The 22,245-nt window shown below is 43.2% G+C and overlaps 1 protein-coding gene across 4 annotated transcripts in view; it reads right to left on the reverse strand.

Moving 5' to 3' along the window:
• Nucleotides 1–464: 464 nt before the first annotated feature.
• SNAP47 (synaptosome associated protein 47) overlaps nucleotides 465–22,245 on the reverse strand; it is a 64,865-nt gene continuing 43,084 nt past the window's right edge. For 2 of the 4 annotated variants that reach the window (XM_033413526.2, XM_004284037.4), the window contains 2 exons: nucleotides 21,785–21,909; nucleotides 465–4,436 (listed from right to left, as the gene is read on the reverse strand). In XM_033413526.2, coding sequence (XP_033269417.1) covers nucleotides 4,290–4,436; nucleotides 21,785–21,909 — 272 coding nt within the window. In that variant the 3' untranslated portion in view covers nucleotides 465–4,289. Of the gene's footprint in view, nucleotides 4,437–9,160; nucleotides 12,521–21,784; nucleotides 21,910–22,245 lie in introns of all 4 variants that reach the window. The other 2 variants (XR_007476732.1, XM_049708449.1) reach the window with 2 other exon arrangements.

A 22,245-nucleotide genomic window follows, 5' to 3' on the forward strand; every position in this document is an offset into this window, starting at 1 on the left:
TAACCATGAATCTACACACATTTTAATTGTATTAAAATATTTTTAGTATTTTCATTTTTCCACAATAAAATCTTTTAAAGATTTTGTCATTAATTTTTCATGTTTCATTATGCCATTTTTGTCTTTTTCATTATGCCCTTTTTATTTTTTATGGCAAAAATACCCAGAACCCTCCCAGCCACAACCCTAGGCTCAGCTTTGGCCACCAGCGGCAGTGGCATGTGAAGAGCTCAGGCCATGCTTGAGTTTGGGGCTGAGGAGGGAAGTAAGTTGCCCTCCAGCACAGACAATGCTGGACAACTTTATGTGAAACCTCAAAGGGAACACACCCACCTGGGCAGGTGACTACAAAGCCCTGCAGTCTGTTCTCCTATGGTCTGCAAGCTAAGGACATGTCTGAATTTTCAAATGGTTGAACGAAGAAAATCAAAACAAGAATAACATTTCAGGACACATGACATGTATGAAATTCTAATCTCACAGGTAGTTTTACTGGAACATAGCATGGCCATTTGTTCACAACAGACACCATATGGCTTGAAAGATGAAGTATTTTCTACCTGACCCTTATATAGAAACAAAACAAACAAAAGGATCAGCCATTTTTGATGAAATGTCAAAGCAGTTTCATTTCAGCTCAATATTGGTCTCACAGCTGCATCAGACGTGGGTCTTGTATTCTGCCCACCTCTACAGAGTGTAAAACTGAGCTCAAAGTGTTACATGTTTTAGGAAGTACAAACACCTTACGGGGTGACAACAAACTAACATAATCCCCTCATAATTCCCTCAGTCACAGGCTAAACAGCGGCAAATAGAGTTTGGTACTCATGTGGGTGAGCCTGACCCCACACATAAACCCAATGTCAATGTTAGAGGATATACTCCACATCAGGAAAGTAAAAAACAAAACAGGAGACACAATAGGTCCTGATCCAAACACCAGCGATGATGATGCCAACAGGCTCAGTGTGCCCTTCCTGCCACTCTCCAGAGGGTCTACTCACCTGATGGGATCCACTTGGTTCTAACCATCATGGCACTTACCACCTGGGCTGCCTGAGGATGGCAGGAGAGATCACCAGCCTACCTGCTCATCTCCTTCCCCTGGTACTGCTTCTAGGAGCATCATAATATCTGTTCCCCCTCGTGTCCTTCCCATGTCTGAAGTGTGGAGGCAGAGTCAGTGCACCATAAGTTGAGGGAGCAATGGGAGGTGGAATTAGTGCACCTGGGGTGGGGAATCAGTGTGCTGTGGGAATCAATGCTTGGTGTTATACGGTTCCTGGCAATTTTGTTTCAGCCTTGGTGACTAACAGTTTGGCACATGGATTTTCTGCTACTGGAAGGGGTTAAGGTTAAAAAAGTTAACTCTAGGGCCAAGGTTAAAAAAATAGCATAAAATGGCCCTTGATGGCCTTTTTTTTTACACTGTAAGTCTCCACATAAACAGACCATAGTCTCTATCAATTTAACTATTCATGGGAGAGAAAAGGCCTGGAGAATAATCCTCTAACAGTACAATGTCTTCTGTACCACACACCTTCATGCCCAGAGTGTCTGGGCTTTATGCATCCCCAGGTGACGGATTAGGAGAGCGTGAGGCCCAGAGAGCTCAGGGCTTGCTCCTGGCGAGGGATCACCAAGAGTCCTGGCCCCCTGCTTTCCAGAGGCCTGTTAGCAGCCGAGGTGTGTGCAGCCCTGATGCCACATGAGTGCTGGGTGGTATCTGTTTTCAGGACAAGCAGAGGCTGGCTGGCCGCTGGAGGCTGCACTGGGAACTCTTGAGCAGTGCCCACCTGGATTCAGAAGAGCATCATGAGTGGGACAGATTCGTTTTCATTTCAGCTGTTCAGGGCTCTCTAGAGCTAGATGTAGAGAGAGAGCAGGTCTAGTGGCAGTAAGTCACCTGGCCTGTGGATCTTCCCCTTCTGCTCATTAGAAACATCTGGGTAATGTATATACCCTCAGAGATTCTGACTGAGGGGTGTGGGGTCAGTGCACGCGTGTGTGCGTGTGTGTTTGTATCTTCTGAGTTCCTGGCATGAACCCAGTGTGTGGCCACGGTGAGAACCACATACTCTACCTCAGGGGAACTCACTCTTCATGGGCTGCTGTGAGAAGCTACAGTATTTGGGCGCAGCCTGCACACCTGCACTTGCCCTGTGCCCAGGGCACGAGCTGCCTTTCCTCCAGCATTCCTCCAAGTTCCCTAGGGACGTGATCCAGCTGCCGCTGCCTCTAGGCATGAGCTCTCAATAAATGTCCTTGTTGATACATCTTCACACCTGCCGTGTCCTCCCCGACCTCCCTGTCATCAAGCACTAGAAGGGGCTGCACGGGGCTCAGACCCCCTGGAATGACCATGAGCTCCAAGAGCTCCACCACTTGATGTGCCAGGAAAGGTCAAGAGCAAACTGCTCACATGCTGCATTAGCGTGAGAAACCTTGACAGAAACCACCTGTCATTTTGGAGGTTAGTAAGCACGAACCAAGTAAGACAAACAGAGACTAGGAATATAATATACCAAATTGCAAAACAGGAAAGAACTGAAAGACCCCTATGAACATTACTTTCTAAAAGTGCTACTTTCCATGTCTTTTTGGAATGGGTCAGCTATGACAAGGCTGGGCATCCCTAGGTAACCCAAAATTCATACTCACTGGGAACCTCTGAATGTGACCTTATCTGGAAATGGGGTCTCTGTAGATGTCATCAAGGTAAGGATCTCAATATAAGATGACCTTGGATTAGGATGGATCCTTATAAGAGAGAGGAGAGGGAGATTTGAGACACAGAAACACAGGAAGATGGCCACATGACGATGGAGGCAGAGATTGGGGTGATGTGGCCATAAGCTCAGGGATACATGGAGGTACCAGTAACTAGAAGTGGCAGGAATGATCCTCTCCTAGAGTCTCCAGAAGGAGCACAGCCTGCCTACACCTCGATCCTGGACTTCTGGCCTCCGGAAGTGCATTCCTATTGTTGTAAGCCTCTTGTTCGTGGTACTTTGTTGGGGCAGCCCCAGAAAACTTACACTGCATCTGTGAATTAATTCTTAAAACGATCCAGGACTTAGTATGCAAGTGGAGTGGTGCAGCAAGGCAGCATAGGGCTTGCGAGCGCCATCCCAGGAGGGCTGTAGGAAAGGCGCTTCAAAGTAACATCTCTACAGGTCTAAATGAGCCTCTCTGTGCAAGGTTCTTTGGGATGCTATTTCAAAGCAGTCTGGAGGTGGCTTGTTGTGAGAATCAGGGGAGGTCACCCACTTCTCTACTTTCCTCTTGTCTCCCCATGAGGGGCTCTCCCAGGGACACACTAAGATACCCAAAACCAAGCAAAAAGCAGCATCAATGCATAGCTTCAAAAAATATTCTAAAGCTAGCATTTCTCTTTTGTTTCCGGGTAGAAATGGGGCAAAAAAGCAAAAATTAACACTTTTTAAAATAGGTGCAGTATGTACTATTTTCACGTTTGACTAAAAACTGAGCAGTGAAAATATTTCAGGTGCTTATAGGATGACCTTGAGGTATACTAGACTCAGCTATGGTTTGAAATTATAATACAACCAAAAAGAAACTGACCTGTTCACCAAAGAAAAATGGAACAAAGTGAAGGCAGTGGGGTCTGTGCTGAGCAGCCCATGTAGGAGAGGCAGGCTCAGACCTGAATGTGATCCTGGAGAAGAGATTTTGCTGACATAGGATATGCCTAGAGTGTTCAGATAGGCAGAGGGTTAGAAATAAGTAGATTTCTTTCACAGAGACTTAAACCAACCTTTTTATGCTTATCAAGAATGGAAAAAGGATGAAAATGCAGCTAGTTGTGCCACTGGAGACCTGGGATTGTGGCCAAGCAAAGTGGTCCCTGAGTGCTGGGTGCAGCCCACCCTCAGAATGAAGAGCCGCCTTGCTGTCATGGCCACCTCAATAGGGCTCAGCCCATGTTTGAATGTGTGTGTGCTCCTGACTCCACAAGCAGCCCGAGAGGGCCTTGGGAGGAAGCGGCTCGCTGTATTTGCAGGCAGAACTCCTCTCCTTCAGCTGCACTTTCAGCTCCCTGCAAGGGAATCCCTTGGTGGAAGCCACAATCACCCCAAGCTAAGCTGCTCACAGCTGTCAACAGCAGCCCTTCACCCTGAGGCAGCTGTGCACCTCCTGGGGCAGGGCGCTTGGAATGACTTCCTGGGGTCTTCATCTCAAAGGAAGCATGCAGGAGTTGAGAACAACGTACTCAGAGAAGTGATTCTCAACAAAAGCAGTCACCTCTATGCTTTCTTGTCCTTCTAGGTCAGTTTTTTCACTCGTCGATTATGCTTGTCAATGGTTAAGGTTGTCCGGTCCACAGCTGCAGTGATGCCATCCAAGGCCTCATCCTGTCTCTCCAGCTCTGATTCGGCATCCAACGCGAGATCTTTTAGTTTCCTCAGGATCTGCAAGGGAAGCACAAATGATAGGAGGGGTGCCTTTTCTTATACTCTCAAAAACAGACAATATTTCTTTCCGTTATTTTTACAGTACTTAAGAAAATTTGTAAGTCAATGGGAATGATGAACACACTGAGCAGAGCCAGAGCTTGCAGCTCTGACTCTGGGTTTGGGTCTCAGCTCTGCCACTTTCTGGCACTGACCTTCAGCGAGGTAGAGCTGTTGGAAGATGATGTATTTGCTCTCTGGCCCTGCTCCAAGCCATAAGCAAGGAGACTGACCACACAGCCCCAGGAGATGCACCCCTGCGGCACTGCTGTTTCCAACCCACGGTTTGCTGTTTCACCAACCCTGACAGCCCTGCTGGGAATGTTACCACATCCACGTGGAATTCCTGCAAACAGTAGCAGCACAGGGCAGAACCAGGGATCTGGATCCTACAACTCAGATCTGAGTTCCAGCTCTCACCCAATCATTGTTTTCATTACCTTTCTGTATCCAAGTGCCTAACTGCAGACTGAAGCTGGAAAAACAAAATTTAAGAAGAAAGGCAAAACACTTTTTTGTCTGTATGTTTGAAATATTTCACATACAAATACAAAAGGCAGAACAAAACACAGCACAAATAACCCAAGGTGATGAAGCAGTTACACAACATAACCCCGTGGGCCTACTGAGAAAAACTGGGAGACGGCAGGGTTCTGTGGAGAGGCAAAAAGGATATCTGTGGGCGCAGACACGTGGAGGACACTCAGAAATGCCATAAACACACAGTGATGCCACAGGGGAGGATGGCGCCCACAGCGTGCAGGGCTGCTCCAGCATGGCTAGACCAAGGGAGCCGACCAGGCTGGATGGCAGCTCCTCGTCCCCATTTCTGTGACTCATGTCATACTTCATACAGTTTCATAAACTAGTTAAGAGCAGCACTGTATTACAATTCTATTGGGACTAGTTGCATTGTGAAATGTACTTTAATTACATACTTACTGAACCTTGGTTTAAAAATTTAATATCCCCAAGCCGAAACAAAAAGTAATGATTTTAAGAGAAATCTTAATGACCAAACTACTTGCAATAAATGTTAATACCTCTTTTCTTTTAGGGAAAGTTTCAGATCATTGGTTAGGTCAAGAAAAAGGAACTGCAGAATCTGAATTATTAAGATGAGCCCTTGGTGCCCTGCTTACTAACTCCCAGTGGATGAACCTGCCTACAGATCCATTCAAAGTCCTTTATCACACAGGGATGGATGTTACTAGTGAACAGCCTGGGTGACCACCTCAGAGGACCCCAAGTGCAATCTATTGATAATATATCATACTCCACACTGAAATCCTGCCCCCTGCTCCCAGAGGTCCCACCAGGTGACACAGGCAAGAAAGCTCTAGGTTGCACAGGAGGCCTGGGACAATCCTGAGCAGTGCTAGTGCCGGGAAAGGAGGCCACACCTCAAGGAGAGTAAACTGTACCCGTGTGGTGTCTCAGAAGGTATAATAGTACCCGTGAGGTCAAAAGGAAGCAGCTCTGTGCTTAGAATCAAAAGGAATGCCTGACCACCTGGCCCAGCACCCACTGCCTGGGAGAACTGCTTCATCTGATTAACAAGAAACAATAAAGGCAGGGAGACGGCCAGGAGGATAATAAGATCAACTCCTGCCCTAAGAATGGTGAGGCTCAAATGAGATCACAAATGTGAACAAGCTGTGAAAACCATAAAGTGCTATGTAAGGTGCCGCCGCCAAGTCTTAGAACACTCAGACTGAAGGAGCCCAGCAAAGCACCCCCACTTTTGGAGGGGGATGTGGAGATGAGGTGAGCTGGGGTCATCCGCAGTCATCCGCAAGTTAGCGACAGAGGTGGGATTCACCCCCACATCTCTCTTTGAACAAAGCATCATCGCTGGGATCTTCATCATGAGAAAGAATAAATCCAGATCCAAGTTAGCTGTCTCAGACACCACCTTTCTGCACCTTCTGGGAGCTGGTGGAAACTCCATCAGTTGAGTCACTTGAAAAACTGGACGGAGCTCTGGAAAGTACACTGTGGGGTCAGTCAGCTCTGGAGGGGATGGGCTGGATGACCTAATACAGGAGGTCTTTTCCATCTCTCATTTCTATGATCTCATATGGCTGAGGCCCAGAGAGCATAATAAAAAAGTCACCACTCATCACTATGTTAGGCAGGTCCTTCCATGCTGTTCTCTCTGGTCAACTATTCCTTCCTCATTACCTCCATTTTAGTGTGATAATAAGGCCGTTCTACCAGGAACTTGCATAAAATGTCCCCTTTGTCACACACCTGCATCCGATTTGACACCCTCGAGGAGGGTGTCAAATCTCTCTCCTATGTTGAGTGATCAGCCCGCACAGACCTTGCGGCTCTCTTTGCTACCTCTACATCCTTGTCAATCATATCAAAATGTGGTCAAGTTTATTTTCAATTGAACTGTCTTTCAGGACCACCAGATTCTGAACTGTAAACAATCAGTGTTTGCACGTGCACTGATGGCAGGAGATGGGCTTTCAGCAAGGCAGCCATGTATTCCCTTTAGTGCACACAGATAGTCAACTGTCCTGTTCTGTTCCGATAATTACAGTGCACATAGAAAACCAGGAAACAGAACTTAGAGGAGAAAATAAAATTCCTCCAAAATTCAAATGCAAATTACTGCCTATCAGATAAGCACTGCTGATAATATTGTGTGGCCATTTCATCTTGCTTTCTCATCCCAACATCCGTACACTTTCAGAGAAAAGAAAAACTGGGGATTAAAGTATATATATATATATATATACATGGTTTTGTTTTCTGTTTCCTCATCCTCCAGTTATCCTAAATAAGGATAGGAGTTATGAGACCCCTGCAATGTGCCCTAACTATTCCCTGTTGATCCTCGATCTAACTCTGTTTCACAGCTGAGGTTGAGAAGGGTGGGTGACTTGCTCAAGCTCTTGGGGTCCAGCTCCCAGAACAGCCCTGACATGACCGTTGCGTGGACAATAGATGTCATGGCCATGACTCAGAGGTCACATCACTGAGACACTGAAAGAAATTGCCTAAGACCCTTAAAAAATGGCAGAAGGGCTCCCACCAGGAATAGGCAGTCCATTCACACACCCCAGAACCTGTGCCAGCTCTTAGAGCCCTGAGCAACTGTGGCAAGATGTCCAGTTAGGGGAGAGCCATACCTGTAATTTCAAATTTTCTAATAAAAAGTAAATAGTATAATTAATTTTAATAATATATTTTATTTAAACCCATCAACCCAAAACATTAGCATTTCAACATGAAGTCAATAGAAACAATTATTAATGAGATATTTTATATTCTTTTTTTATATGAAGTCCTAGCAAGCTAGTATGAACTTGGACCAACTGCTTTTTTTTAAGAAATTTATTTTTTTTATTTATTTATTTTTGGCTGTGTTGGGTCTTCATTGCTGCACACAGGCTTTCTCTAGTTGTGGCAAGCGGGGACTACTCTTCATTGTGGTGTGCGGGCTTCTCACTGCGGTCGCTTCTCTCGTTGCAGAGCACAGGTTCTAGGTGCGCGGGCTTCAGTAGTTGTGGCAGGCAGGCTCAGCAGTTGTGGCTCACGGGCTCTAGAGTACAGGCTCAGTAGTTGTGGTGCACGGGCTTAGTTGCTCTGCAGCATGTGGGATCCTCCCGGACCAGGGCTCGAACCTGTGTCCCCTGCATTAGCAGGCAGATTCTTAACTACTGTGCTACCAGGGAAGTCACAGACCAACTGCTTTTTAAGTGCTCAGTAGCCAGTGGCTACTGTGCCAGGTAGCACAGGACCACATCACCACATGATAGCACTTCCACCAAGGGCCACTTTGTGTGACTGACCTTATGTGTCCTACGTTTCCATGGCCATCTTTCTCTAGAGAATGAATCAACTGCCTCTTTCCAAAATGAAACAGTGGCAAAAGCAAGAACACCAACATTCCTGAGTCTACACTTAATAAGCACAGTAATAAAAGGCACATACAACTTATTTTGTAAGAACTGCTGACATGCCTACAAAAGTTGAGCATTTTACTGAGTGTACAGTCCAAATAAAGGCTGGTTCCTGTTGAATTTCATTTGGAAAAAGCTTCACTGAGATGATGGCCTTAAAAATAGCACCCATTCTATGCAGCCTGTTGAGACCCTTGGTTGGTCTGCCAAAACTGCACTTGAAATTAATTAACACCACAAAAATATAAACGAGATCTTTACAGCTACTAAGTCTGCAAAGAAAATTACTGAGTAAACTTTCAAACTACTAGTACCACTGGAATATTGGTCCAGTGTCTTTTTCCTTTAAGAAAGGGACTGAAGTAATTAAATGGCATCGTGTGCATTCCATATAACATGGGATGGAAAGAATGGAGAATATGAAGTCTGGCCAAACCTTAAAAACAGTTGTTACTTCTGTGGCCCAGGATGACAAGCTGTCTAGTCATCAATGTATGATGTTGCCAGCCTCTGGAATATCAACTGGCCTCTCAGATGAGACTTCACTGGGCTCTGAGTCAAAGACCAGGGTCAAAATGGACTTTTCCCCAAGTTTCTGCTCCACTAATAAATAAACCCAGCAGCCAGCCATCTTTCCAGCCACATTTGTACCTACACAGAAATTACCTGATTAACAGTACATTGAGTTGTAGGAGAAACTAACTCCAAAGAAATATATAATGCACATAACCACAAGTTAAGACATAGAAACATACATGCCAATACCTCTGGGAGCAGTATCTTGGAAATAAAACCCACAGAAACACTCAGTGCTCTTCAGCTCAGGGGTCACAGGCGCTCAACAAAGCCAGAGCAGGAGGCTTGGTTCCCCACAGGCAGGATGCTGGGCTCACTCACAGCGTCAGTAACCGGCAAGGGGGATAGCCGAGATGACTCAGGCAGGAAGTGGGAGGCACCACGTGGTCCCCAGGGCAGAGAAGAAGTTATTGTCCTCTCTGGAAGAGGAAGACCTTCTGCTTTGGTCACATGCTACAGTGACCTCCATCTCTGCAATACCACAGACCTCAGAAAGGTGGCACAGACACCGTCTGGGTTGATATAAGAGCTGATATGGAGACATTTTAGCCTTCCAACCATTTCCATTTTGTTTATAAAAACAGAAAATAAATTATGGAAAAATAGCTCATCCAGTAGAGGAGGTTCACTTATCAAAACAGATGTATTTAACTGTATGCCTCATGCCAGCTATCAAGGTGTGCAAGTCTGGGAATCAGAGGCCCCAAGCTCTGCTGTAAGCTGTGCCCCCAAGGGGGTCCTGAAACAACCAAGCTTGTGCTTTCACTGTGTAAGGACATGGTACATACAAGTACGGGCCTTAATATTTCTAAAATGTCTACAATATGCTAGTTGTTGCCTCAACTTATAGTCTGAAAAAAATGTTTTGCTCTACCTCATGACAGAACTCCAGGATTTAGAGTATTAGTATATTAATATTAAGCACCTAAAGTGAGTTAGTATTGGCTAGACTGTTTGCCTTGATCTTGTTATTAAACTGACCCACTGAAAAACTGAATTTTCTTGCAGTGAGAAACTAGCAACCATTTAAGAATAGAGCTGGGATAAATCAAGTTGTCTGCAATTCTACCAGTTGGGGTAGAACATGCTGTAAAGAAGGTAAAGAGGGAAAAATTGGCTCCCTCTCAGCCAAAGCTCTGGAGGCTGTAAAGAATATCCTAAGCTGCAACCTGTCACATTCAGCACTCACAGACCACCCCCTGCATCCCACCCTGTCCTCTGCGCTGCATTCCTTGAGGACCTGAGGATGCTCTGTGGGTGAACAGGGGCAGCACAGGGTTCTCTTTTAAGGAGTTCCCCCACCACGATGCTCCCTTCCTCACGACCCCCTCTCAGGGCAGAGGGTGGATGAGCACAAACCTGCCTTAGGCACCATGGCTGTGTCTGTATAGCAAGACTCAGAGCTGAGTCTTCAGGGATCTATTAGCCCTCACTTGAAGTCTGCTGACTGGCCTCCAGTTACAAATGGCCCCAATGGCCCACAGCAAAGATGGCCCCTGTAACTCAAGGTCTGGGCAGGGAAAGCACCTCCCAGGACTAGAGAGGGGTCTTGAGAGCCAAGCTGCTATCAGAGCTTCCCATGATGAGAACCACGTTTTTAAGAGAGCAATGGAATCCCTACCAAGTGAAATGCTCAATAAACTGAAGGTTCATCTTACATGCGGAAGTAAATGCCTCAGCAGGGACATTCTCAGAATATGAAACAGACAGAAAATGCATTAAGTTTGGGGCTCTTCAGAGTTGACTAGGTCAAAGACAGTTGGGGTCCCACTGATACATTTATTTATATCTCAATATGTGCTAGAATTCTGCTCCATATAGTACAGGCCTCATCCTCACTTCAAACCCATGCAAGCCTTAAGGCAGGACCCTGTTGTGTAAAAAGTGATAATAGTACTTTTTCAGGGAAATGTGAAGCCTGCTGAAGGCCACATGGCTAACATGGCAAAGGTACTTATTGGCTACGAGAAACCATGTTTCCAACAATCAGTCCCCAGCCCTATGCCACAGATGGGATGGACAGACACATGCTGCCCAAGGCCACACAGCCTACTCAACACTGTGTTCATGCATACAGTCCAATTTCACATTTAAAAACTGCACAAAACCAACTTCCCAGCCTGAACCCAAAAACCGTCTAATACTTGTTAACTATTTTTAAAAGTTAATAAAAAGATGTTGGTAATGGATAAGGCACCCAGATAGAAGATCAATAAGGAAACAGAAGACTTGAACAACACTATAGACCATCTGGACCCAACAGACATACACGAAATACTCCATCCGAATCAGCAGAACCCACATTCTTCTCAAGTGCACAAAGAACATCCTCCAGGACAGACCACATGGTATTCCTCAAAATAAACCTCAAACTTAAGATTGAAGTAATAGAAAGTACCTTCACAGTGAAATGAAACTGGAAATCTGAACAACTAAAAAAGTCACAAGTATGTAGAAATCAAACAACACACTTAAACAACCAGTGGGTCAAAGAGGGAAATTAGTAAATTCTTTGAGACAAATGAAAACAAAACCACAACATACTAAAATACTAGCAAACTGAATCCAAGTAGGATTTATCTCAGAATACAAGGGTGGTTCACCCTTAGAAAATCAATTAATGCAATATACCACATTATTAGAACAGAGAGGAAAAAAACACAATCAACTCAATTGATGGAGAAATGGCAACGACAAACCCAACACCCTTTCACGATAAAAATTCAGAAAACTGGGACTAGAAGAGAACTTCTTCAACATGATAAAAGGCACCTAACCTATCCTTCTGAAACTATTCCAAAAAACTGCAGAGGAAGGAATATCCCCAAACTAATTCTATGAGGCCACCATCACCCTGATACCAAAACCAGACAAAGATACCACAAAAGAAAATTACAGACCAATATCGCTGATGAACATAGACACAAAAATCCTCAACAAAATACTAGCAAACTGAATCCAACAATACATTAAAAGGATCATGCACCATGATCAAGTGGAATTTATCCCAGGGATGCAAGGATTTTTCACTGCCTCAAATCAATCAGCGTGATACACCATATCAACAAATTGAAGAATAAAAACCATATGATCATCTCAATAGATGCAGAAAAAGTTTTTGACAAAATTCAACACGCATTCATGATAAAACTCTCCAGGAAGTGGGCATAGAGGGAATAAACCTCAACATAATAGAGGCTATATATGACAAACCTACAGCTAACATCATACACAACAGTGAAAAGCTGAAAGCATTTTCTCTAAGATCAGGAAAAAGACAAAGATGTCCACTCTCGCCACTCTTACTGAACATAGTTTTGGAAGTCCTAGCCACAGCAATCAAAGAAGAAAAAGAAATAGAAGGAATCGGGCTTCCCTGGTGGCGCAGTGGTTGAGAGTCCGCCTGCCAATGCAGGGGATGTGGGTTCATGCCCCAGTCCGGGAGGATCCCGCATGCCGCGGAGCGGCTGGGCCCATGAGCCATGGCCGCTGGGCCTGCGTGTCTGGAGCCTGTGCTCTGCAACAGGAGAGGTCACATCAGTGAGAGGCCTGCATACCGCAAAGAAAAAAAAAAAAGAAACAGAAGGAATCCAAATTAGAAAAGAATAAGTAAAACTGTCACTGTTTGCAGATGAGATAATACTATACATAACAAATCCTAAACAGCTACCAGAAAATTACTAGTGCTCATCAATGAATTTGGTAAAGTTTCAGGTTACAAAATACACGAAAATCTCTCGCATTCCTATACACTAACAACGAAAGATCAGAAAGAGAAATTAAGGAAACAATCCCATTTATCATCACATCAAAAAGAATAAAATACCTAGGAATAAATCTACCTAAGGAGACAAAAGACCCGTACTCTGAAAACTATACGACACTGATGAAAGAAATCAAAGATGATACAAACAGAAAGATATACCATGTTCTTGGATTGGAAGAATCAATATTGTCAAAATGACTATACTACCCTAGGCAACCAGCAGATTCAATGCAATCCCTATCAAATTACCAACGGCATTTTTCACAGAACTAGAACAAAATATTTTACAATTTGTATGGAAACACAAAAGACCCCAAATAGCAAAAGCAATCCTGAGAAAGAAAAATGGAGCTGGAGGAATCAGGCTCCCTGACTTCAGACTATACTACAAAGCTACAGTCATCAAAACAGTATGGTACTGGCACAAAAAGAGAAATATAGACCGATGTGTGAACAGGATAGAAAACCCAGAACTAAACCCACACACCTATGGTCAATTAATCTATGACAAAGGAAGCAAGACTCTACAATGCAGAGAAGAGAGTCTCTTCAGTAAATGGTGCTGGGAAAACTGGTCAGCTACATGTGAAATTAGAACATTATTTAACACCATACACAAAAATAACTCAGAAAACATAGGCAGAACACTGTTTGACATAAATTGCAGCAATATCTTTTTTGAGCCGTCTCCTGGAATAATGGGAAAAAAACCAAAAATAAACAAATGGGACCTAATGAAACTCAAAAGTTTTTGCACAACAAAGGAAACCATAGACAAAACGAAAAAAACCCACAGAATGGGAGAAAGTATTTGCAAACAATGTGACTGACAAGTTATTAGTCTCCAAAATTTACAAACAACAGCTCATGTGGCTCAATATCAAAAAAAAAATCAAAAACCCAATCCAAAAATGGACGGAAGACCTAAATAGACATTTCCCAAAGAAGACATACAGATGGCCAAGAGGCACATGAAAAGATGCTCAACATCACTAATTATTAGAGAAATGTAAATCAAAACTACAGTGAGGTATCACCTCACACTGGTCAGAATGGCCATCATTAAAAAATCTACAAACAATAATGCTGGAGAGTGTGTGGAGAAAAGGGAACCCTCCTACACTGTTAGTGGGAACGTAAATTGCTACAACCACTATGGAGAACAGTATGGAGGTTCCTTAAAAAACTAAAAATAGAGCTACCATATGATCCAGCAATCTCACTCCTGGGCATATATCCGGAGAAAACCATAATTTAAAAGATACATGCACACCATTCATTGCAGAACTATTTACAATAGTCAGGATGTGGAAGCAACCTAAATGTCCATCGACAGAGGAATGGATAAAGAAGATGTGGTACAATGAAATGAAATATTACTATGAAATAATACAATGAAATATTACTCAGCCATTGCAAAGAATGAAATAATGCCATTTGCAGCAACATGGATGAACCTGGAGATTATCATACTAAGTGAAGTAAGTCAGACAGAGAAAGACAAATATCATACGATATCACTTATATGCAGAACCCCCCCCCCAAAATGATAAAAGGAACTTATTTACAAAACAGAAACAGACTCACACACTTAGAGAATGAACTTATAGTTACCAGAGGGGAAGGGTGGGAGGGAGGGATAGACTGGGAGTTTGGGATTGACATGTACACACTACTATATTTAAAATAACCAACAAACCCCTACTATATAGCACAGGGAACTCTGCTCAAAATTCTCTAATAACCTAAATGGGAAAATTATTTATAAAAGAATAGATACATGTATATGTATAACTGAATCACTTTGCTGTACACCTGAGACTAATACAATATTATTAATCAACTATGCTCCAGTATAAAATAAAAAAAAAAAAAGAAAATAGTAGACATAACTTGAATATATGATAGACAGATGGGAATCATAATGAAATATAAATGCAATACAATGGAGCAGATAAATGAAATGTTGAAAACATTTGTAATGATTAGAAATAGAAAAGCCTGTAATAAAGTAAAAACTTAAAACACTTTAAAAAAAAAGGGGAGACTTATGAAAAATTCAGCTAATAGGATACTCAATGGGGAAAGACTGAAAGCCCTAAGATCAGAAAAAGACAAGAATGCCTACTTTCACCACTGCTACACAGTACTGCTATGCACTGGAAGTCCTAGACAGAGCAAGTAGGCAAGAAAAAGAAATAAAAGGTACCCAAACTGGAAAAGAAGAAGTAAAACTATCTCTATTTTCATATGACATGACCCTATATATATAGAATATCCCAAAGAATCCACAAGAAAACTAGAAGAACTAATTAACAAATTTAGCAAAGTTACGGTATACAAGAGCAACACACAAAAATCAGTTGTGTTTCTATACAGCAGCAATGAAGAATCAGAAAAAGAAATTAAGAAAATAATCCCATTTATAATAGCATCCAAAAGAATAAAATACCTAGGAAAAAAGAACCACGCAGGTGAAAGACTAAAAATTATAAAATCATGCTGGAATAAAGACTACCTAAATAAATAAAAGACATCTTGTGTTCCTAGACTGGAAGACAATATTGGCAAGAGGGCAATACTCCTCAAAGTGATATACAGATTCAATGTAATCCCTATCAAATTTCCAACAGCCCCCCTACTCGGAAATGGAAAAGCTAATCCTCAAATTCATATAGAATTGCAAGGGACCCTGAATAGTAAAAACAAGTTGAAAAAGAATGAAATTAAACTCACACTTCCCGATTTTAAACCTTACCCAAAGTTATAGTAATAAAAACAGCTTGGTACTGGCATAAGAATAGACTAATGGAATAAAGAGTCCTCAGATCAACAGATTTTTGACAAGGGTGCCAAGTCTACTCAATGGAGAAAGGATAGTCTGTTCAACAAGTGGTGCTGGGACAACTAGACAGCCACATGCAAAAGAATGAAGTTGGACCCTTACCTCCAACACTTACCTCCTTATCTATTCTATTTGATAGTTAGAATAATTTTAAAATTTTCAAAAAAGAAAATAAGTGTTGGCAGGGATGTGGAAAAACTGGAATCCTCATACATTGCTGGTGAGAGTGTAAAATGGTGTAGCTGCTAAGGAGATAATTTGGCAGCTCATCAAAAAGTTAAACACAGAATTATCCTATAACCAAGCAATTCTACTCTTAGGTATATGTCCAAAAGAACTGAAAGGTGGAAATAATCCAAGTGTCCATCGGTGATGAATGGATAAACCAAGTATGTTTTAACCATACAACAGAATATTATTCACCTATAAAAAGGAAAGAAGTACCAATTCATGCTACAAGATGGATCAGCCTTGAAAACATTATGCTAAGTGAAAAAAGCCAGATGCAAAAGGATTACACTTATAGGAGGTTCCCAGAATAGGCAAATTCATAGAGAGAAGATTAGAGGTTACCAGGGACTGGGGGGAGGCAAAATGTGGAGTTACTGCTTCATGGTAACAGAGTTTCTGTTGGGGTGATAAACGAGCTTTGAAAATAAAATAGATAGCGGTGATGGTTGCACAATATTTTGAATGTAATTAATGATATTAAATTATACACTTAAAATAGTTAAAATGGCAAGATTTTATTCTATATATTTTACCACAATAAAAAACATCGTTATAATATATGAAACCTTCCATAGCCAAGCACTCAATAACAATATAATCAAACACTTGATTTTAAGACTTGAGGTTCATTTGAAAGCTGACCAAGAGCACAGGAAAATGTTCCAAAGGGGGAACAAGTCATCCTCCCAGTCTAAATGCCTGAGCATCTGTTTCTTGCTCCTTGGCATTCTACCTTCTGCACAGCCAAGCAGCTGCTCTAGAATTTGTTCGCTGAGATGCTGGTACATTCTGGAATCCTGCCCTTGGCACAGTATCTTAGAGTTCCTTATTTGGCAGCTTCCCCCCTGTCCACAGTTCCCAGGGGCAGTGGAAGGGACAGAATACACCCCCAAGATTCATCTGCATGGGTATTTGGACCTGAAGGGCAGATGCCACCTCCATGCAACTCACGTTTACACCATGGCCTCTATGTGAGGGAGGTCCGGTGTGCCCACATAGCCTTCTCTGTCAACTGCAGAGGACACACAGCCACACGCTTTGACAGGTCCTCCCACTCCGAACAACCACTGCCACAGACAACATGGGCCTCTGCTAGAGTGGTGACCACATCCAACATAATGGGAGTTCTGAATGCTGCTGTGGAGAAGAGCTGGTTGTCCCAGGCAATTACAGAAGGCAGCAGTGGGAGGCACATGAAACCACAGCAGGCAGGGCTGGGCTAGCGGTGGGGGCACCGCGTGTCTGTCTCCTGTCTGTCAAAGTAATGCTCATCGTTACCAGTGACCTAGTTAACCAACAGAGCAGACAGGAAAACCATGAACGAATATTTAAAAGTAAGGCGTGACATTTTTCTGTAACTCAGCTTTCATTTCATTGCGGTGGATTCTACATTAGACGGTAGATACTGGAATACGCTACAAGTCAGTGCCCTTTTCAGAGCTGGAGACTGAGGACAGGGAAGCAAACCAGCCTTCCCAGGACTACAGAGCTGACAGGGAGGGGCTGGGACCAGCGCCAGGATGCCAGGTTCCTAGGCCAGGGCTCATCCTAAGACACATGACCTCTTATTGAAATGTCCACTGTGTGTGGACATCAAAAGTTACTAGGTATGTTTTCCTGGTTACCAAGGCTCTTCTTATGGTTTAACGTTTAGAAGTGACATAGGATATGATGTCAGAAACATTTATTAATAATTCACAATTAGAGTAACACATATTTAAATAAACGGCCTAGCTCATTGCTAATATCCAGGCTGGTATCAAAGCCACAAATAAAAACACTAACCATCTAACTGTGCCCCATAATTAACGAATGAAATGATACAGCCTGAAAGATTCAGAAGGCAGCAGAGGACAACAGGAGAACCTGAGGAGAATGGGTAAAAATCTGAAATTATCTCATGACTCCTTGCTTAAAAACTTCAATGATTCCAAACTGCTTACAGGACAAAGCCCAGACTAAATGAAGGTATTGATAAGTGGACATGTCCAGCTCTCTGTCCCCAGACCCCTCCACAGAGCTCACTCCAACAAGGTGTCTACACACCGTCCCAGCACTGTTCGGTGGTCCTATAGCTGGAGTGCATTGCCCTTGCCTTTCTACTTTTGAGGGCCCACCAGTTTAGCCATCCCCTCCTTCCTAAGCAGTATCAGTTCTGGAATCTGCATTCCAGAAGTGTGGTCTAGTCCATTGCCACAACTGATGAGAAGCATCATGGATATCACCCCTTGCTCATTATCTCATGACTTTGTCCTGACAATTATCCAAGGAAACCCAGATCTGTTGTCTTCTCCAAATAACTCACTGAAGCCACAGCTAAATAATTCACTGATTCAGACATTTAGTTTAGGCTGAAGAACACTTGCTAAACACAATTCTTTTACATAGATTAGGTATGCAAGAAATGACAGATTTTTTTTTTTTTTCCCCTGACTAGTAGGAGAGGAGACAGATGAATTGGGACAAATTTAACTAACTGGGAACAAAGTACAGAGGAAAAGACCAGAATGGTGGAGTTACTGAAGATGAAATGTATTCTATAATTCCTAAAACAAGAAAATAAGATTATTTTATAATAAACCATAATGGAAAAGAATGTGAAAATGAATATATGTATCTGTTTAAAAAAAAAAAAGAAAAGAAGGACATTAATTTCTTAAGATAGTTTCACAGCAAGTAGAGAACCACAGCATCCTTTCCGGCCTAGAATTATTTCAGGAAAGATCCAGTGAATTGCCAGTGCAGATACATGTGGAACTTGGCTCTGCTAAGCAACACAGAGACAAAAGCCCTGGGCCTCACTCATCTCCCCAGCACAGGCATCCGCAGGGCTGCCTTTTCAATAAACTCTTCTCCTCACGCCAGCTGACTAGCTAGGTTTTCCAGTAAACGAACTTTCTGACTGAACTGAATTAATCACCTCAGTTTTTAATTTTTGTGTTTTGCATTTACTGTTTATAAAGATACCACATACAGTAGGAAGACTAAATGCCGAATATAATCAAACAGAAAGTTCAAAACTATGACCTAAAAACTCGCCATGAATCCACACTCTGTGCATCCCTCTTTATTGGAAATGATGAGAACATCCAGTGCAAGTCTTCCTTCATTGCTGTTCCCAGTGCCAGGGCTGTTGCAGAGCCTGATAAACCATGAGACCAGACCTGGGTCAGCTTTTCATTCTGATTCCTTCTTGGTGAAAGAGGGAGGCGGGATGAAAAAACACCAAACGCAGGACAAGACAGAGAAGTGCAGATTAAGAAGTTATGAAGAAACTTTATGTAAAACTGCAATGTCCTCAGGACAGAGCCATGCTGCTTTTTGTTTTATCACTTCCAAATGTTGTATCAAATATATGGTAGCCACAGACTTAGTAACGAAAGAGCAGGAGTTCTGAGGCAGGAAAGGTTAGCACATCAGACACTGGAAATGATTTGAGGGACTCTGCCAAACCCATCTGAGGGACTCTGATTCCTCTCCCAGCCTCCTCCACCACGTGCCCTCCCACAGCGGATGGTGGACGGCCACAGCTACGCAGCAGATGGGGCCTAACCGCAGCCCACATGCCCGCTCCAGGGGCCCAGCACAGAGGGAGCTGGCACACTGCACTAAGCACGGCTGCTCCCTGAGGAAATCACGGCAAATCCTCTCTCTAGCACCCCAACTGCAGTTTAAGTCACCAAAACCCATTTCCACGTAATGACTTTAATAGCATCTGCAACAGAAACCACAGATGAATGGAGGGAGATTTTCTTGCATTTTCGTTTTCCCCAGAAATTTAACTCATTCCTACCTATGCTTGAGCTTCAACTACACAGCTCAGAATTCTTCTCTAAATATGAAACATGTGTTTTACCTCAAAAGGACAATCTCTTATGAAATTAGGTTCTCCCTGCAGGGAAGGAGAATGAGGCAGCTAACTAGCACAAAGTCCTGCCCCTCCTGTGGGTGGGTCTTCCCAGCCTAACTGCTCAGGGATCACCGTGTCCTCTGCCCCCAAGCCAGCCTCCTGATTCACGACCATGGCATCTGCTGTTCCCAGCATGGACGCCACAGGGCTCACTAAGACTTGTTGATGACAGTCAGGACCAACCACATAAGAAACACACTTTCATGGGAAAGAATGGTGACCTCAGTGGTCACTGAGGAATTTTATTCTACTCACAGCTGTTGGTGCATTCATCCTACACCATTCTATCACAGCTTTTAGGGGAAGGGTACGTTGTATATACATGGTAGTAGCGATTGGTTATTTGAAACTGCAAGGGCCCTCTCAAACTACATGGCCACCACTAGAATTAACAGATAAAATTCCTACATTTCCCATGTCCTACAAAACCCATGTTCTTGCTTCAGCCTCAACACAACTGTGGGACATAGAAGAGCTCATCTCAGCCACAGACACCTTCATTGGAGGATGGGAGAGGAGGGTCTCAGATCCTACCAGCCTGAGGCCTATATGCAATCTTACCCACTTTCATGAGAACAGGCTAAGTTTGCCTTTATAGTATGAGGGTTTCTCAAGCCCCAAGGCAGACAAGATCTGCAGTGTTCTGGAGTCACTAAGCCTATCAAAAGAAGTGATCAGTAACCTGCAGAATTTCCTAGTTGCAGCTAGAAAGTGGCATGTCTCTGTGTCATTACTTAGATTAAAAGTTAGACCAGAAGGAAAAAGTGACAAATCATGTATATTTAAAATATCCCATAGCAAAAGATGAACACTTTTTTCCCAAAATAGAAAAGGCTGAGCTTAAAGGAGTCTATGCCTATGTAGACACACAGAATAAAATTATTTAAAAACAGGTTTAAAAGACATACAGTCTCTTGTATGCCTTGATGTTAAGTGTGGGTTGCCACCAATGAAACAGTCTCTCCAAAATGGAGCCTGAATCTGATGGAGTCTCTAGAGGTACAAACCGACCTACAAGAGTACCAGGGCAGAGAGCAGGCAGTTCACCACCTGCTGGGAGCTGGGGAAACCAAGTCAGGAAGATACAAGCTGCAAAATCTTGACAGAGGAACAATTTAGGTTTTTCATCAAATAAACTTCAAAGGAAAAAGATGACAGAGGAAAGAAAGCTATGCATTAAAGGCATAGCTTTATGCAACATAGCTAAATGCAACACACGGGCCTCATGAGGATCCTGATCTGAATAAACATGTAACACATTTTCCTAAATGAGGTAACTAGGGAAATGTGAGCACTGGCTTGATGTCTGATGATACCAAGGAATTTACTTTTTACTTTTTTAAGGTGAGTATGGTATTGTGCTGATTTTTTAAAACGGTTCTTATCTTTTAAAGCTACATACTGAAATATTTATGAATGAAATGATATAACGTCTAGGTATTTGCTACATAATTATTAAAAAAGGAAAAAGAAAAGGCCACTGTGTTGTCCAGCATTAACATAGGAAGATAAGTTGCAAGTATTTCTATCGAACATTGTTTAAATTTCAACTTCCTGGACAAAAAGTGGCAAGCCTCCGCAAGAACCTGTGTCGAGCACTTGAGAGCAAGTGCCCTCAACTGTACATGCCCAGGTAGTGCACACACAGATGGCACACACATACAGGTGCTGCACACGTGTGCACACAGTACACACGCCACACATGCATACATGTACGTGTACAGAGCCCACCTGGACACACACATCGTGCACATACACAGCCTACATGTGCATCTGAGCCCACATATACAGACATACACACACATACAACAGACATAGGCAGCTGCCAAGACCACTGTGTATGCACAGGAATGCTATGTGTGTCTGCATGCCACAAAACGCAAGGACTCAGAATGGGCACCGCCCTTCCTCAAGCTATAGGGAGCTGAGCAAATCAGGTGGATGTCCCAGCATTTCCGTGCAGGTGACAGACAAGCATAAATCAGTGGAGAGTTGTTTTTAGACAAGAAAGAAAAGTGAGTTGCCTGCAGGGAAGGACATGACACTACGAATGCATGTTACCTGTCTCAGTTCCTGGCTGTCCCCCTCGGAAATTAACGGTTCGCTCATCTGTAGCTGAAGTGGCCTCCCTTCCTGGTTCCCTGAGGAGGGCTCACAGTGCATGGCTCGGTCCAAAAGCCCAGATGCTGAAATGGAAAGTCAAACAGAGTGGCATCTTCTAGAAGGTGTGAACAACGCAAGGGCATTCAGAACTTTACAAAAAGTGTTTAAGACCGTCAGAGCTCTTTGGGTTGACGAAGTGTTTTCCCAGGCATTTACTGTTTAGAGCTTCTGTGTTTGCGGGAGCGGTGAGTCCACCTCTCTGAACCTCTGCTGAGCTGACTGAATGTGGGACCCACCTGAGCCTGGCCTTCTACCCCAATCCAGGGCTGCTTCCTTACCCCACACTGATCAGAGTGTGCAACACTGTAAATACTCAGGATCTAGTTCTCTAACTGGCTTTTAGAAGAAAGATGCTTTAT

Source organism: Orcinus orca, chromosome 3 (genome assembly GCF_937001465.1).
Source record: "Orcinus orca chromosome 3, mOrcOrc1.1, whole genome shotgun sequence".
Classification (NCBI taxonomy): Eukaryota; Metazoa; Chordata; class Mammalia; order Artiodactyla; family Delphinidae; genus Orcinus; species Orcinus orca.